The sequence below is a fragment of the Physella acuta genome, unplaced genomic scaffold (genome assembly GCF_028476545.2).
Source record: "Physella acuta isolate Inbredline_101_S28 unplaced genomic scaffold, ASM2847654v3 ptg000265l, whole genome shotgun sequence".
In the NCBI taxonomy this organism is placed as follows: Eukaryota; Metazoa; Mollusca; class Gastropoda; family Physidae; genus Physella; species Physella acuta.
Window position 1 is genome coordinate 1,197,293 of NW_026731784.1, and position 20,009 is coordinate 1,217,301.

Genomic DNA, 20,009 nt, shown 5'->3' on the forward strand with positions numbered 1-20,009 from the left:
ATGTAATCTTTGCAAATGATGTTTCACAAGTTAAAAGGATACAAAATATTTCATTTTCCCAAAAGTGTAAAATCCCAGTCTAAAATGATTTATTTAAATTTAAAATAATTTGTTTTTCTGATTTTAAAATAGCATACTTTTTTTTATTCAATAGTTCTAAATTTAACAACCAATGCTCAGTTGTCCTGGCTGCTATATTTATAAATTTTATTTAGAACTAATTCTAAATAGGACTAAGAGCATTGATAATTTTATTAAGTTCGTTATATAGTTTTAGTTGTAAGAAACGCAGAATGCACTTTTATCTTTTTTAGTGAGTTCCTTTTACACACAGCATTGTGTGATAGAAACATGAATACTGGTATAATAGTGGTGAGGCTGGTGTATGTTGAAAATCTGTTCAAGAAGATGTAGTGTTGTATTTTAATGTTAACGAATGTGAAATTAATAAAACATTTTATAGCACCAAAAAAAAAAAAACGTTAATATATAGAAAGTTAGCAATCTGTTATAGATAATAGATTAGACAGAGAGAATATAATAACAGTACAACGAACTGACCAGTCACGTGGGATGGTCAGCAGACCAAGATTTGGTGTGTTTGATTTAGTAGAAAAGAAACAACTAAACTTTTCTACTCATAGACAGCTATTTAAATAAATGCACATTTATTAAACAAAAAAAAATAAACCTAGAGTGATCTCCCCTAAACTTTCTCGAATATTCGTATATCAGTGAGGTGTAAAAAGTCGAGATTTGTAAAAAATCTCGATTTTCTTAGCACGATTACAAGACTTTCTCTATACTTCCTGCATAAGAGAAAATAAAAACGAGTGCTTTTCATCACTTCCCATTGCTTTTACTGCAGGTTTAAGGGAAATAGCTTCTGATATAATATATTTTTAATAAAACAAAAATAATTTACAATATAGAGAGGCAAATATAACTACATTCACTACTGTTTCTAAATAGGTTGTGATTGAAATAATTATTTCTAACACAGAAAAGTGTATATGTTTTTGTGTACTTTCAAACAAAATACGAAGTTTTTTTCCGTATGTTAAAATGTATAACCGTGATAATATTTTATAGTAAATTTGTAATTATGAGAAATCTTCTTTTCAAGCCACGGTGCAAGGCTCAACTCAATGAGGAGAAAGTAGTATTTTTTATAAATTAACATGTGGCTAATTATTCAATTCGAAGTAACAAGCCTGCTTGTGCTGAGGAAGGTGAAGTGGAGTTCAGCTGTTCGTGGAATCTGTACCGTGATCCCAACTCGAGACTTTCGTGATAGCCGTACAACACACCACGATAATCCGGTTCTGGATGTAGCTTACCCCATTAAATATTGAAAAACAGAGTTTGCATAATATGATGTTATAACAATAGTGTTTTGAAAGAACACATTATTAAATCTCATGACATACGCCAGGTTAAATTATCCTCAAACAATTTTTAGAGAAACATTCATTTGAAAAGTGAAATGTTATTATATATTATGTAAACTATTTGTGGTATTGATAATTATAAAGCTCTATATTAATTAACCATTCAGTAATTAAAATGACTTCACTATGACCAATCAGTAAAACAGAAAAAAATGGGCTTTAAATAAAATCACAGATTTTTGCAATAATATAAAGCTTATAAACACAAAGAAATATGATTGTATAAACAGTGAGAACTTATCCCCACAGATAAAAACATATTTGCAAAATCAATTAGCATTCATGAAGTCATTCTTGTATAATGTATTTAAATAATATACATACAGGAGTCTACAGTCACGCAATGTGTTTCAAGGCCGACCCAAATAAGTTACAAAAATGTATGTATTTTGTAATATGTTATATTTTGTACTGAGTTTGAATTTGATTTTGAATATTATCATTAAAAATAAATTAACAAGATTTCATTTTAACTGTGTATAGAATGTTGCAGCACTTGAATTGAAAAAAAAAATGATTCTATTGTTTGCTATGTTTCTATGTAATGCGTTTTATTATTGTTAGGATGATATTTAGAGATATGATAGAATACACTATATAATTTTTTGACACAACAGTTTTAGTTTTTAAATGTCTCTTTTTTACAAATAAATATATGATAGAGTTAGCAAAACAATTATGTTATGGTTACTTATAATTTGTACGAGGTCTAGACATTACGAGTATGCATACATATATCTATGGTGTATTTACCTTTCATTGATACTGTAAATCTCTAACGTTTGAGGAATAACTATAGATTTTACCACTACATTTTTGAATCATATCATTGTTCATATAATTGTCCGGTTTAAATTTTCTCTCAATCACTTTTTGTAATTATTTTTTTTTTCATTTTTTACAAGGCAAAAAAAAAAAAAAAATTGCTTCTTTAGGGGTCATCCGTACATAACCTAACGCTTTTTTAAAAAGAATTTTTACCTCCCCCCCCTGCCACTCCCCTTAGTCACAAAGAGTCACAAAAAGCCAGACCCCCTAAAATGACGTCACCCCCCCCTCAAAACTTCCGTTGTATGTTCCTTAAAACAGTTATATTTTCCCATTTCTTGTCTGAACTCTGCCAACATAAAGTGGTTTGGTTAATTTTATTTCAATTTATTAAAACATTTTTTGACGAGAAATAACAGCTAAAATTCGTTTTCTAGCATTGCTTTTTACAATGAAAAAACAACCCCCTCCCCCTCATCACACACCGTCGCAAAATTACGGACCCGCCCCACTTTTCCTCCTAACAATGTGACGTCATTTATGGACACCCCTAACCCGAGATAATTTTCTTCTCAATCGGCTTATGACAAATTCAGAAAAAAAACCAAAACATTAACGAATTTCGATTGCCCGAACGCCGTTTGCTGGAAGGCCGTTTTACTAAAACGTATTTGCGACAAACTCCTTTTTAAGCGTTGTGGTGTTTCACAGTTTAAAAAAAATAAATAATTAATAACGCAATTTAAACGTTATAGGCCTACACATATTTTACAATTATACCATTACGATTAATAGTTCATACAGTATTGGTTAGAGTTCTAAATCAGTAAAGATAATGTCTGGATCAAAATGTATGTTTTTTTTTTAAATTTAAATACATCCTAATATATAATTCCCAATGTGCGCACTTCTCTCTCTCTCTCTCTCTCTCTCTCTCTCTGTCTGTCAGCAAAATATTTTCACGTCAGAAACGGCAGCGATAAATGGAGAACTTTATACGGACTTTTGTTGAAAATAATATGTTAGACGTTTTAAATGTATAACCACAATTTTATTTAAAGAAGAAAAATAAAAATTAAAGGCGTATTCGAATGTAGAGAAACAGTATTATTTATGCAACCGGAAAAAGTATTAATAGATGTGAAAAAGAACGCATAAAACTGTGACGTCACTATTGCTTATACATTAACTAATGACGTCATCTGCCGTGTTTCGAATAAAAAGAAATGAACAATTTCATTCAAATTTGATTTAGATCTACGTACACTATGAAATGTATACAATACAATTTTTCCGGCCTAAACTGATAAAATTTATTTTATTTATTTGGATTCTAGATCTAGATATTCTAGATTCATCTATTCAAATAATACATTTCTATAGTAAAGTATTTCAGGCCTTAATTACTTTATTGAAATCTTTGTTTATCTATGCAATTTGCTAATCTCTATAATATATAAAGCAAAGTTGTCGGGTGCCCGACAGGGCACTTCCCGGCGCCGTAGGCGCTTCAAATTTGGCAGGATCTTGCCTTGGGGCGACAGAACACGGGGGCCGGTTGGCCGAAAAGTCTACGATGATGGGGTCAAAACTGACCTCGACTGACCGGCGCCTCATATGAGCTATAAATCGAAAAAAAATGTCCACGGAGGAACCTCTTCATAACTCCTGAGGTCGTAGACCGACCCTCGGGCGAATTAATTAAGCATTCAAATTCTCAATGTTTTCGAAAGCCTAAGCAAAGCTGGGCAGCATGCCTAGTTTTTTATATATAAACAATTAGAAGGGAGACAACGCAAAGCAAATTACTAGCCGGTCGGTTTTTGTAAATTTTAGAAAGATGTATTTTTAAAAAAAAAACGGTCACAGTATAATTTATCTGACAAAGTTCTTTGAAAGTTTTAGAAAATATAAAACAAATTAGTAGTCATGCTAATATGCTTTAAAAATTCTTTATGCTATAAAAGTTGTAAACAGTGACTTTAATGCATACATTTTTCTAAGAGACGCAATTTATTCAGTTGAATCAATACACAACCAACACCTTTCTATCCGGAAATAATTATTTTAGCAATAATAAATTCATATTAGTAATATAAGCCAGGGGTCGGCAACCTGCGTCTCGCGAGCCGCATGAGGCTCTTTTGATGTCAAAATGTGCTCTCCAGCTGCTTTCACAAATACTAATAGTTATATCAATTCACTTTAATTTGTTTAGTTATTAGCTTCCTACGGTCGAGCTGGGTACTGGACGGTAGGGTACTAGCTTACCCTGGGCTCCGTGGGATGGAAGATAAGCCTGGTGAGAACCAAAGTACATAAGTGACCGATACACGGTAATCAAACCGATACCCAAGCCAGTTAGTCTGAGTTTGTCGTGTCGATGGATGCCTGGCTAATGGGAGACACATCCAGAGACGGTGATATCCGTAAAGAAAAAAAAAAGTTAACAGCTTCTAAAGTGGATTGGGAGAGTCCTGTAGTTATATTATTTGATTTCTAATTTTATTACGCTGGCAAAACATGTGTATGTTTTTGTATGAATAAATAGTATCTCACAGTTAAAGCTAACTATTTAAAATAACAAATCTTATTTATTTATCTAATCCTAATTAAATACCAAATATTGAAACAAAAATGTGGCTCTTTAAAAACTGGGAAATTTTGTAAATTTTAACTTTTGGCTCTTCCGTCTCAAAAGTGCCGCCCCTGGTATAAGCTATTATTCTAATTCTCAGCCAATACCCCCCCCCCCCAGGGTAGGGGTCGTTAACCTAAAGAAATATCATACTATATATATATATATATATATATATATATATATATATATATATATATATATTTATATATATATATATATATATATATATATATATATATATATATATATATATATATATATATAATTTAATATAAATAGCTTTGAATATATGAAATAATCCCATTTGAATTTGTGTTGAGAGGATCTACTATGTAAGTCAGAGTACTTGCAATTGTTTTGAATTGCTCACACCTCTCAGTGAAAACATCCTTCATTTTTTTATATTAATGCTGAAGTGATTGAATAGTAGCAATAAATTCATTATATTTTTTTCAGATTTTTCGTAATTAACTTAAGTAATTTACCGCTCACCATGTATTCAACAAAGAAGATTTTTTCCGTAACAAATCACTTCTTCAAGCAAGACATATGCTGGGTTTTCCTTTCAGTTTCACATTTAGCTGGTTTAGTTTCTTTGTGATATCCACTATGAAGTTAACTGTTTCAATTCGGAATGGACACTGTAATAGGAAGTACACTGAGATAGGTAGTAACTAAATATTCTAAAATGATAGTTAATGTTTATTGTTTTTATCTATTGTTATATCGTTTATTACCGGGTGTTGACTTTTGACTTTGTTTTCTTCACTTACTTCAATAACACAATTGACTTCAGTTTTGACTTTGTTTACTTCACTGACTTCAACTGAGAAAGCTATACACCAGTTGTACTCCGTCATGAGTACACCGATAGAGAAAGCTATACACCAGTTGTACACCGTCATGAGTAAACCGATAGAGAAAGCTATACACCAGTTGTACTCCGTCATGAGTAAACCGATAGAGAAAGCTATACACCAGTTGTACTCCGTCATGAGTACACCGATAGAGAAAGCTATACACCAGTTGTACTCCGTCATGAGTAAACCGATAGAGAAAGCTATACACCAGTTGTACTCCGTCATGAGTACACCGATAGAGAAAGCTATACACCAGTTGTACTCCGTCATGAGTAAACCGATAGAGAAAGCTATACACCAGTTGTACTCCGTCATGAGTAAACCGATAGAGAAAGCTATACACCAGTTGTACACCGTCATGAGTAAACCGATAGAGAAAGCTATACACCAGTTGTACTCCGTCTTGAGTAAACCGATAGAGAAAGCTATACACCAGTTGTACTCCGTCTTGAGTAAACCGATAGAGAAAGCTATACACCAGTTGTACACCGTCATGAGTAAACCGATAGAGAAAGCTATACACCAGTTGTACTCCGTCTTGAGTAAACCGATAGAGAAAGCTATACACCAGTTGTACTCCGTCATGAGTAAACCGATAGAGAAAGCTATACACCAGTTGTACACCGTCATGAGTAAACCGATAGAGAAAGATATACACCAGTTGTACTCCGTCATGAGTAAACCGATAGAGAAAGCTATACACCAGTTGTACTCCGTCATGAGTAAACCGATAGAGAAAGCTATACACCAGTTGTACTCCGTCATGAGTAAACCGATAGAGAAAGTTATACACCAGTTGTACTACGTCATTAGTAAACCGATAGAGAAAGCTATACACCAGTTGTACTCACTCATGAGTAAACCGATAGAGAAAGCTATACACCAGTTGTACTCACTCATTAGTAAACCGATAGAGAAAGCTATACACCAGTTGTACTCCGTCATGAGTAAACCGATAGAGAAAGCTATACACCAGTTGTACTCCGTCATGAGTAAACCGATAGAGAAAGTTATACACCAGTTGTACTCACTCATTAGTAAACCGATAGAGAAAGTTATACACCAGTTGTACTCCGTCATGAGTAAACCGATAGAGAAAGCTATACACCAGTTGTTCTCCGTCATGAGTAAACTGATAGAGAAAGTTATACACCAGTTGTACTCCGTCATGAGTAAACTGATAGAGAAAGCTATACACCAGTTGTACTCACTCATTAGTAAACCGATAGAGAAAGCTATACACCAGTTGTACTCCGTCATGAGTAAACCGATAGAGAAAGCTATACACCAGTTGTTCTACGTCATGAGTAAACCGATAGAGAAAGCTATACACCAGTTGTACTCCGTCATGAGTAAACCGATAGAGAAAGCTATACACCAGTTGTACTCCGTCATGAGTAAACCGATAGAGAAAGCTATACACCAGTTGTACTCCGTCATGAGTAAACCGATAAAGAAAGCTATATACCAGTTGTTCTCCGTCATGAGTAAACCGATAGAGAAAGCTATACACCAGTTGTACTCCGTCATGAGTAAACCGATAGAGAAAGCTATACACCAGTTGTTCTCCGTCATGAGTAAACTGATAGAGAAAGTTATACACCAGTTGTACTCCGTCATGAGTAAACCGATAGAGAAAGCTATACACCAGTTGTTCTCCGTCATGAGTAAACCGATAGAGAAAGCTATACACCAGTTGTACACCGTCATGAGTAAACTGATAGAAAAAGTTATACACCAGTTGTACTCCGTCATGAGTAAACCGATAGAGAAAGCTATACACCAGTTGTTCTCCGTCATGAGTAAACCGATAGAGAAAGCTATACACCAGTTGTACACCGTCATGAGTAAACCGATAGAGAAAGCTATACACCAGTTGTACACCGTCATGAGTAAACCGATAGAGAAAGCTATACACCAGTTGTACTCCGTCATGAGTAAACCGATAGAGAAAGCTATACACCAGTTGTACACCGTCATGAGTAAACCGATAGAGAAAGCTATACACCAGTTGTACACCGTCATGAGTAAACCGATAGAGAAAGCTATACACCAGTTGTACTCCGTCATGAGTAAACCGATAGAGAAAGCTATACACCAGTTGTTCTCCGTCATGAGTAAACCGATAGAGAAAGCTATACACCAGTTGTACTCCGTCATGAGTAAACCGATAGAGAAAGCTATACACCAGTTGTACTCCGTCATGAGTAAACCGATATACTTTCTTTCCCTACCTCGTCCCGAGCTCCACCAGTTGTGAGGGTGGGGTGATTTTTGATGAATGAATGATGAAGCGAATCCACCCAGTTGTGAGGGTGGATGAATTGAGATGACAGAAATATCCAAACACACAGGTTCAAGTTCAAAATACATAGTCCTTTACTAGCATGTATAATCAACTTCTTACCTAACCTAACTAATCGATTATTTACTGTATACTGTCCATACTATATGCTATCTACTATTACTGACTTTACTAACTACGCACTATCATGACCAATCCTATCACACTACATTCTCTCTACCTAACCAGAGTTTCTTCCAGGCATCTCTTCGGCCTTCCCGAAAAAATTCTACCGCCCCCACGAACGAAATGAAATTTATATAATTTATATAGAAAATATATACTTTTAACAGTGTCCGCCCCCCCCCCCCCGAAGAAAGTCTACCGCCCCCCCCCCCCCGAAAATTTCAAGTGCCCCCCGGAGAAAAAAGTCTGGAAGAAACACTGTACCTAACTGTACATAATTACGTCTGCTCCCTAATACAACCTAACACCATCTGCCGACCTAACTTGCCGACCCACACTGCAGTGGTCAGCTGACCGTCCCACGTCACCGGTCAGTTCCTGTGCTTTTATTGGTCTATCTGACCAACTCGCTATTGCCTGTTTCTGCTATCTACCTGACCTAAGTGGCGTAGCGAGGTCGGGTGTCACCCGGTGCGGCACTTAATGGTGTCACCCCCAGAGGCGCAACGACCCTTCCCGGGGACAAACTTTCAATTTTCGATTTACACCCCCCCGCCGTCAAACTTTCGATTTGCACCCCCCCCCCCTCAAACCTTCGATTTGCACCCCCACCTCTTAAAAGGCTATTTAACACTCTAATTAATCACTCTATGAAGTGGAATTATCATTTTTCTCTATATATTTTGCTATTTTTTGCCTTGGTGTCACCCCCCTAAATGGTTTCACCCGGTGCGGTCCGCACCCCCCGCACCCCCTCGCTACGCCCCTGCCTGACCTCCCCGACGCAACCTTGCGTCATCACAGTGTTTTCACAATCATTTGCCAATGTTTTTCTTTACCTTAAAATGCCATCTCATTTGTTTTTTTCGATTAATCTTTAATCAATATTTCGCTAAAATAACTATAAAGAAAAGCGTGGGTCTCTTCCTAAATAGTAATAAAGGTATGCAACCACACTTTTCCTTATAGTTATTAAAATAGTAGTGTATAATTTATGATTTACTTGTTATTGCATCCAGTGTTTCTTCCAGACTTTTTCTCCGGGAGGGGGGGGGGGGGGGGGGCACTTGGAATTTTTTTTGGGGGGGGGGGGTGGTAGACTTTCTTTGGTGGGGGGGAGGGGGGCGGACCCTTTTAAAAGTATATATTTTCTATATAAATTATATAAATTTCGTTTATATAAATTTCATTTCGTTCGGGGGGGGGGGGGGGGGGTAAAAGTTTTTTAGGGGGAGATGCCTGGAAGAAACTCTGATTGCATCATTATATAAAAGCGTGTTATTAAAACGTGTTTGCATTCTTGTATATACGAAATATAAAGAAAGTCTTGTAATAGTGCAAAAATAGTCGAAATTTTTGCAAATCCCTGTTTTTTTATATATATATAAGAATATTTGAGAAAGTTTAGGGGAGATCACTGCCGGTTTATTTATGAATGTTGTGAAGTGAAACAAAAAAAAAAACTAGTATCATTGTACTATCATTTAAAAGAACGTGTACAAACTGTAAATATAGAATTATAGATACTATCATTTTAACAATTGTATAGCGGAATGGTTCTATTGTTTACACAAACAGCTTCAAAGAAAGTTATCCTTTTGCTTTTTTAAAACGTTATTCTAGTTTCAAAAACAAAATCAATTAAATCCAAACATTTTTATATTGTTAAAATATAATATTTAATTTAATTTTTATTCTTTACAAAATGTTATACATACAACTAAAACCATGTTTTGTTGTGATATATAGTTATTGTTTTAACATTTCTGAACGATTTATAGAGTATTCTCCGTTATCTTATAATAATCATAAAATGGGAACTAACTTCAAGCTTCCACTAATTTAACAACCTCAACTGTGTATTTTTCTACAGTAAAACCAGTAGCGCATTTACTTCCTTAATGTCTGGAAAGCAAGTTGATCAAATGGATAGAACCTGTGCAGCATACCTCATAGTGAAGACATGTGTTCATTTTATCACAGTCTTTAAAGCTCTTAGAAAGTAGAAAATCCTAATTCAAGATAAAATACGTTTGCTTAAAAGATCCAATGTCGTTTTGTTAGTGAGAGAAGCAATTGTACATAAATATTTCAATAACATGGGAGATAATGCTGATCAGAGACCGTCGAGGATGAACTGTGTCCAGTTTACGGTTGGTTGATTTTATTTATAAGTATAATGAGATGGTAACAAAAGAATAACTTTACACTCATCAATTCTAAACCAAAAGTATAGAAATTATTTACTTGTGTTGATTGATTTTAAAAACTATGTGTATTTCATAACAGTTCGTTACACTTACATCATTACGTTTAGTCTTTCACATGTAATAGTTGATTTACTTTTTATTAAGCCGGTAAGTATAAAGAAAAGTATTGCTATCATTGTAAATGATAATTGCTTTAAAAAAAAAATTAAAACAAACACTTTATTTCTTGCTATTTGATGTATAAGATAATGTGACGGAGATGCCCAGTGGTTGTTTCCATGGTTTCTAACACGTCAAGTGTGAATATTGCGTCCACCCAGTACCTGACTCAATAAAAAATAAAACAGTGTGGATACTGTGTAATGCTGACCATTTAGTGCATGTACATATCAATTTCATGTAGCGTTGAACACACAACACACAATCAGGTAAAATACATGTGTTCTGGTGCTTATATGCACCAACTACATCACCCAGATGATGTCAGGTGATCAAATATATCTACAATGACAAACGCGACTGCCATGTCTAACAATTATTAATATAGGGAAATCCTTACTTAATTTATATTAAAATACTTATATGCAATCACATTTAATTTTTTTTTTAAATATAGCGAACCATTACAAGCGTTTAATTTGGTAATTTAAAAGCAATTATCAGTGTATTTCAAAACCTTTAAACATAGTATGATCATGAATGTAGATGTCTGTCATCCGGTGTTAGAGCCTTGTCGTGGCGTGGCAGCTTGTGTATCCTGACCACCCCCAGAGCTATACCAGCGGGAGTGTAAACTTCTGGCAGGTTCAACCAAGCTGGGAAGGTCTGCGCGGGTAGGGATCAGACCAAAGCTAACACCCTGGTCCTCCAGGTTGGGGGTTGAAACATTAGGCTAGCAACCTTATCTCGTAAACAATATACTGCTACAGAAACTACAAGTACACAAACTAAACATCAAATTGGTCGAGAAGGTTCCTTTCTAGAAGAGCCCATGATACCTACTAGTGAAAGTCTAAAGCAGGGGTCTCCAAAATTTTCAGTCCGAGGGCCGCATTAACTATCAAATTTTAGTTCGGGGCCAGGTTCTTTCAGGCATGTATTTGATTTTTCTGAGCAAAGTTCCTCAGCCATCACCAACAAACGTCTTTTTTTTTCTGTGGTCAAAAAGATTTCCGAGGGCCGGATGAGAGGACATCGCGGGCCGTAGTTTGGAGACCTCTGGTCTAAAGGAAGCTAGTTTACTGACAAATCGCCTGACGCCCAAGACTAAAACCAGCTTAGGGACCTTGAACATCAGAACCCTACATAAAAGCAGTTAATGCTTACGACATATACTTAAAATAAGATGGCCAGACAAAATATCAAACAAAGACCTGTGACAAATTTTAAAGCAACAGCCAAAAGAGATACATATCAAGGCCCGTAAATGGGGATGGATCGGACACTTGTTAAGAAGAGAAAAAGAAAATATTGCAAAACATGCTATGGACTGGAATCCCCAGGGAAAAAGGAAAGTGGGTCGGCCAAAGAAAACATGGAAAAGAACGGTAGAGGAAGAGGCAAAGACAGCTGGGATCACATGGGCACAGCTTAAGGGAGCAGCCCAAAACCGAGTCCGCATGAAATATGTAGTCGCAGCCCTTTGCTCCCAGGGAGCCACAAAGGAGTGATGATGATGATGATGAGAGAAAGCAAAGCAAACACTTGCGAAAATATTAAAAACCGCCAATCAAACAGCCATAACAAATAAAGCAATGACACTTAATTAACACGACTAGACAAAGACCAGAAGACGAAAACAGACTAGTAGCAACGGCTATTTATAGATCGGCTATAGGGGAAATAAGGAATACAATTCAGATTTTATTTTACAAAATACACTGACATCAAGTTAAAAGAAATATTCCAAACAAAGCTGTAGACATAGACTGGGAACTCTCACTTAACTAAAACCAATTTAAAAAGAATGTGCAGGAAAACAATAAGTAAAGTTTAAATTTTAATTAAATCATCACTAGATCAGCCATCGGCAAAATCATTTGTGAGAAAACAAACATGTCATTATTTGAGGTAGAGCATGAGTACAAATGAACAAATCACACTTATAAGAAACACGTATACAAATAATAAAAGCTTTTTTTATATTTAATTGCATTGAAAATTTAATAAAATTTTAACTTTACTATTCAAATGTTTCAATTTTTCCTATAAAAAATAAACCTTTAGTTTAATTAATCATATAAACTATTATTTGTGTAACACTATTGTGTTTACATGGATTAAAGTAGACACATTAGGAAGTTTATGTGTTTTGTCTCCCTTACATTCTAACTAGACAAGAAATGGTAAATCAATCTGCGTATTTTATTTGAATAACATACTAACTGAAACATGTAATTACGTATGACATTATTCAATATGAATGCATGTTATGAAGTAACTTTAGACATATTTAGAAATAATTAGTAAAACAAAGGAAAGAGAATAGTTTAGAATAGATTGTCTTTTTAAGCAGTCTCAGTGGTAAGGAGTAAGTACAAATCACATATCCGACCAATCAAAAGAGAGATGAGCAGTCACGGTCAGTTAGTCAGACATAGCGTCAGTTGGCAGTCAAGCGTGTAGAAAGTCAGTCGAGTATTGGAAGCAGTTATTTTATTGAACTTGGAACTGTCTCAGCGTTGCTATATTTCACAATGAAGAAACTATTAGGCCTTACATAAGAAAGTAAATCCTCATACACATATACAAACAGTATATATAAACATTCTCACACCACAACATATGGTAGAGCTGTTGACTTTTCAGTCGGTAGAGAATTGTGTGAATTTAGCAGATTAGCACAAAGTGAAAGGAAAAATGGCGCTGTCGACCTTAGAGAAAGATAAGAAACTTCCTTTATCGCTTAAAACGTATGGGATTAGACTGGATTTTTTTCGTAGAAGATGTGTGTCCATCCTCTGTGTTTCCTGTGTTACTCTTGTCTGTTTAATAAAACATTTGAATATTCAGATTTAAAAATATCATTGCAATAGAAAAAGTCCTGTATTATTTATAAAAAATGTGTATGACAGAAGTATGTTTTACTATTGTAATAAAATTATAATATATATATATATATATATATATATATATATATATATATATATATATATATATATATATATATATATATATATATTACAAAACATACAGACTATAGAGAAGCATCGTTACTTTTTAGTTTGCAGTGTACTCGGTGTGAGCTGAGATACAAGAAACACATCCAACACTTAGACCAATCAGGGTGTGAGCTGAGATACAAGAAACACATCCAACACTTAGACCACTCAGGGTGTGAGCTGAGATACAAGAAACACATCCAACACTTAGACCACTCAGGGTGTGAGCTGAGATACAAGAAACACATCCAACACTTAGACCACTCAGGGTGTGAGCTGAGATACAAGAAACACATCCAACACTTACAGTGACAGTAACAGAACAGATAGATCATAAGTAGTGACGGCGTTAATTTTTGAGTTTTAAATAAAAACTTGAAGAAGACAATGATAGTCATCTATTCGAGTATGTATAACCTTTATTGTTGTATTGTGTGACGGCTGATTATGATATATGGCATTTTTTTGTTATAAATAGTTGTAAAATAATGTTACTTTAATCCCAAATTTATTTCAGCGCCATTAACCAACTCCACCGAAAATCAACTTACATGTGTCTGGTAGGTATTAATCATGTGTCTTACTTGTGTCTCATGGTGTCTTACTTGTGTCATGGTGTCTTACTTGTATTTCATGGTGTCTTACGTGTGTCTCATGGTGTCTTTCCCATATCTCTAACAGACCCAACATATGTCTGGCAAAGGTCTAACATAGACGTTGTCTGGATCGTGTGATATACTGGACATACTTGTTTGAAAATTAGGTTTGATTATTTAGCCATGCATTGTTGATTTAAGCTGATAATGAATTAATATCTATACAATGTTAAATAGTATATGTATTGATATAATTTTACTGAATTGATAATAAATGAAAGCATTTTTTTAGATCAATCTACACAAGTAACTAGTGTAAGAACGACTGAGCTAGAATACGTGCAGTGAGTATATCATAGTACGCGGGTCATGTTTGGTTCAATGGGGGATCTATGCGACTTACAGAACGAAAACACCATGCTGTTGATAGTGTTATTTTGCAAACGAAAACAGTTCGATGTGTTGATGAAGTTATACCTTACAGTGGAATTCATTATATGTTAATGTAGTACTAATTGTGTACTAAACTTTAAAAAAACCCTTTTTTTAGTGTTTGGATATTTAATGTCACATAGAGTTACTCTTTTTTTTGCTTTTAATTACAACAGGCTTCTGACTTTTCAGAATAGCACAGGTTCTTCTAACAGTTGGGTTAATCACATCATTTCTATAGTTGTTGGCTCGCAAGATGGCACGAATGGATGTGAGTGTACGTCTTGGGCCCTTATTTAGCTCAACTCTAGTAAGACTTTTGCTGGGCTTGTTCTGGTCTTTAGACACCTTTGTCATCTTTTGTGGGTTCAACCCCAACTGTCTCGCGATGAATGAGACCATTGTAACTGAAAGAGTTGCGGCTCTTAAGGTTGTTGGGTTCAAGAGACGTGTTCTGTTTACTCCTCTCCCACATAGTAGAAGAGTTGTTCCTAAAGATCAACCAACCAACATCAGCAGAGGTCATTTTTAATTTCCTTTCATGCTGGAAACACTATATTTAAAATTAAACAAATATCTCTAAACCGAAACCAAGGATATAATTTAAACTCGACTAGAGTAGAAGGGGTCTCAAGCTTACACAAATGGCTTTAAAGACAGTTATCGTTTTTACTTTCCGTCTACGTTCTTGTATTAGTTTTAAAACCTACAAATATAAATGTTTGTAATATCAAACCATTAAAATAACTTTTTAGTATTATAAATAATAAACAATAATTGAGACTATATTTTGTTTCTGCAATGTTGTTATCGTTTATGTTTTCTGAACGGCTTTGTAAGTAACATCCCTTGATTCATAAAAATTACAATATGGGAAACAACTTTCAGCTAACGCTAATAAAACATTTTTTTTTCTACCTAAATGACAGCAGCATAATATAAAGTTTCATGTAATAAATAGCTGTTACTCATGAAGTCAAAATAGAATCCAACAAACTTAAAATGTCTATAAATATTGCTTATTCAGGATTGTTCGTTTTTTTTAAACAATTAAAAAATGTCTCTCAATGTTTTCATTTGCGTTTTAAATTTGATTAATTCTAACAAATACACAAATGTTTAAAATATTAAAATTAAAAGAAAAAAAATATATATATATATATATATATATATATATATATATATATTCAAATGCAAAATCTATTTTATGAATAACATTTAAGTTATATACCACAGCCTTATAGATATAACAAAATGGGAAGTGATAAAGTCACTTTTTAAATACATATACATTTTACATTATTAACAACAAAGAGGATCCCGTTCCTCCCAGAAGCAGAGAGACAGTAGACCATCAGATAAGTGGTCCGCGGAGAAGTTTGAGGAACAGAAGGAAGACGAAATTTTTTGTCAGCAACCATCAATTCTTTCATGGTCGCGCTGGTATGAGAACAGACTGTTCAAAAAGCTATAAAAGGGAACTGGTGAAGGCACCAAATGGAAAGGGTGGATGTGAATTCTAGAACTGTTTTGTGTCTCAGGAAGATGATGTAGACACAGTTGATATGTGAAATAGGTATAACTGTCAATCGTATACGAATGGGACGACGTGGACAGTGAGTGGAACAATAAATTTTTTTACGATGGTGCGATTGACTTTGGAGGAATGCACCTGCCAAGCGTTGTTTGTGGTTGAAAACACACAAAAAAAGGCAGGGGTGGATGTAACTAGGGTAGGCCTAACTACTAGTTACAATCTGATGCAACTGATAACGAACGATAAGCCGCGACGCAGTATTACAGTCTGATGCAACTGATAGCAGGTGGCTTATTAAATCGGACTGATAACAATCTCAAAGCCAACGCGTGCTATTTTGGGAAACGGTACGAGGGGATTCAGACGGCCTGTCAACTTTGAGTGATAGGATGCAGATGTTTTATTAATCGGGCTGTACGTTAGAACTGCGCAACTAGTAGTCGGAGACATCGATTACAAATATCGATTACGGATGAATACAAGTACGAATACGAGTACGAATACAAGGGATAAATAGGAGGGGACGGCGGAGCTCGCTCTCTTTCGATCGCTCGCTTTAGATCAGTCAGTCTGTGTGACAGTTGGTTATAGAACGGGTTAGCCGTTTTGGGTTAAGAAGGACGATAGACATGTGGATTCAGTTATATGAAGCCTAGTGAGGACTGTTAGGGGTCAGTTGATTCAGACTATTATTGTGAAGCATTCCTGTTGATTCATTTTGTTATTTTGAAGCATTTCTTGATTCATGTAATAAAAGGATCAATAGCGAACCTGCATCTTCGAGTATTTCTACTGTAGTCGATGTTGTGTAGAATGAGTGGTTAAACTCGTTACATTTGGCACTACAGGCAAATAATCTCGTAACATGTCGCGTTGCGAGCAGGGTAACTGTTCGCTCGTTACATATATATATATATATATATATATATATATATATATATATATATATATATATATATATATAATAGAACTAAGCAGATTCAGTTGTTTCTGTGGTGCCATTCGATGATTCATTTGAGTCTGTCTTTGCCTTTTTCTTCGGACTTTCATCTTCTGCATCTTCACTTTCTTTTTCATCTACAGATCGCTTTTCTGCTGTTGTTTCTTCTGTTTTTGATTCTGTCTCTTCTGAGCTAGCATTTTCATTTGTATTTTCTTCTGAATCTTCTGTTTTTGTGTTTTCTTCTGTTTGTTCTTCTGCTTCAGCATCAGCCTCATCAGCTTTGCCTTTCACATCTTCAACTGTCTTTGCTACAATTGGCTCTGTGGTCTCTTTTGTTTCTGACTCAACAGCAACATCATCCTTTGTTCCAGGCATTGTAAAATTGTGTGGTTTCAGCGGACGACGACGGAAACCGAAATTGTTGCTAAGTGCATGAGTGTTCTTTGTACTATACGACATATATTGCTGTATATGAATCCTTTAGGAGAAGGTATGAAAAGACAATTAATTAGATCAAAAATATATGATCTGAACTAGAAGACCGATATTTAATTAAATGTAGGCTGTTATTCCGAATGTGTTGAAATATAAAATATTTTTATTGCACATTATAATGAACAAACTGAATCACAAGTACAAGTATAGGTTTCGGTTTATAAAGCAAACTGTGTGCTGGTAAATTACTGTTAATGCAATATATAACTATAGAAAATAATAATTTTTTAACAAGTAGGTAGTTTGCTTAATAATATCGTATATGTTTTAAATACAAATACTTATTTACAATAACTGCATTTTATCCTATTACATTAAACGTAGATTTTTCCATGAACTTGATATCGATAATTATGCACGTTTGTTAGTGTTGTCTCCCTTATATAGTTTTAATTCAAGCAAAGGCAACTGTTAAGCACTTTTAGTTTGTTACACACTCAGGGTCGCACTACGGGGAAAGCTGAACAAGGTTATCAGTTAAGGGTTGTAAAAGGGGGTGAGGGTGGGATGAATATTGGTACGTGTCAATTATAAAATTTTACCGGATACGCATCTGGAAGGAAAGCGTAGGCTTGACCCACAATTGTTGACACAAAACTTCGTGTTGGTAGATAGAAAAACTGCGTATTTGGTTATCTATATATATAATTCTCTTCTTCGAGCCGTTAGAAAACAAGCTGCAACCTCGCCTTACAGTCCCCTCTCTTCCTCTATATCAATATCACAACCACCCCCACCCCGCCCCCACATTGTCTGGTGAGTTGTGTTCACTCTGTTTACATTTTACAATCACAGAGACGGGTTTGGTGACGGCTATTAGGGGCAGATAATTTAGTTTGAAACGATTTTAAACTTAGAGGAGGTAACTAAGAGGAGGCTGCTTTCACGTGGGGGGGGGGGGTAGTGTTTTTAAGCAAATATTTTCAATGGCAGCATTGGTACTGTCGAATTCACAAATTATAAATTACTGAAAAGTAGAAAAAAAAACTAAATAGCGGCGTATGATACGCAGCGGGTCGGCTCGTTAAATATAAATGTAGAACCAGGAACCTACACTACAGTAGTCGATTTAGACAGTTAGAAAAGAAGACCAATAATAATTTATTTTCTTATTCATATAGTTTTGTTTTAATGTGTATCTTTTAACTACTTCAAGCAATTTAAATTCATCAATTGTAATACTTTTTTTAAGTTTCCAAAGTTTAAGTAACTACAATTATCGAAATAAAGTTTTTTGAAAAAAGCTTACATATTATTGACTGTTTATGCTGCTTATAAACATATTCCTAAGGAGCTGAATGTTACATATTAAGTCTTTTCCATTCTGGTAAATGAAAACGTGAGCTCATGTCTCAAGACATTTTCAAACTGCTCAACAAACAAAGAGCTGTGTGTCAAGGGTGAACTTTCTGGTGTGTTAGGTATAGGCATAGAGAAGGTGGACGATCTAAACTCGACATTGTTTAAGCTGATTCAACTTTCTGGTGTGTTAGGTATAGGCATAGAGAAGGTGGACGATCTAAACTCGACATTGTTTAAGCTGATTCAACTATCTGGTGTGTTAGGTATAGGCATAGAGAAGGTGGACGATCTAAACTCGACATTGTTAAAGCTGATTCAACTATATGGTGTGTTAGGTATAGACATAGAGAAGGTGGACGATCTAAAATCGACATTGTTAAAGCTGATTCAACTATCTGGTGTGTTAGGTATAGGCATAGAGAAGGTGGGCGATCTAAACTCGACATTGTTAAAGCTGATTCAACTATATGGTGTGTTAGGTATAGACATAGAGAAGGTGGACGATCTAAAATCGACATTGTTAAAGCTGATTCAACTATCTGGTGTGTTAGGTATAGGCATAGAGAAGGTGGGCGATCTAAACTCGACATTGTTAAAGCTGATTCAACTATCTGGTGTGTTAGGTATAGACATAGAGAAGGTGGACGATCTAAACTCGACATTGTTAAAGCTGATTCACCAAAATGCTGTCATCATTATTCTCTTTGTCGTCATTACCACCATTACAACCATTACCGTTATTTTACCACCAAGATTTCCATCATTATAGTTAAGGTTGTGAGATGGTCTGCTTCTGTGGTTCGGTGTTCTACAATCATATAAATCCTGCCACTACCATGTAAAGCCTGCCACTACCTTGTAAAACCTGCCACTACCATGCACAGCATTCAACTGTCATAAACAGCCAATAAACATGACAATAATGTAGATTATAATCGCTCGACAAATGGATGTGCAATAGATACATACGTTGTAGGCGCGGGGTGATTGGTAAATGGGCGATATATACATGAGTGGCCAATGCTGGCTGCATACAACACAGACACACATTATAAAACTAACACTGCCTTTTAAACTCTTGTATCAAATATATGCTAGTTCTGCTGTAGACTGAATACTGAAAGCGAATAAGACACATGTAAG

The 20,009-nt window shown here is 35.1% G+C and overlaps 1 protein-coding gene and 1 pseudogene across 1 annotated transcript; both read right to left on the bottom strand.

Annotated features, from left to right (window-relative positions):
- Positions 1-14,724: 14,724 nt before the first annotated feature.
- Positions 14,725-15,115, bottom strand: LOC131939163 (large ribosomal subunit protein eL28-like; annotated as a pseudogene).
- A 1,971-nt stretch (positions 15,116-17,086) lies between these two features.
- On the bottom strand, positions 17,087-17,456 carry LOC131939178 (uncharacterized). The gene has a single exon (XM_059297368.1). It carries the CDS (start codon positions 17,442-17,444, stop codon positions 17,097-17,099), a length of 348 nt encoding a protein of 115 aa, XP_059153351.1. The 5' UTR covers positions 17,445-17,456; the 3' UTR covers positions 17,087-17,096.
- Positions 17,457-20,009: the final 2,553 nt, after the last annotated feature.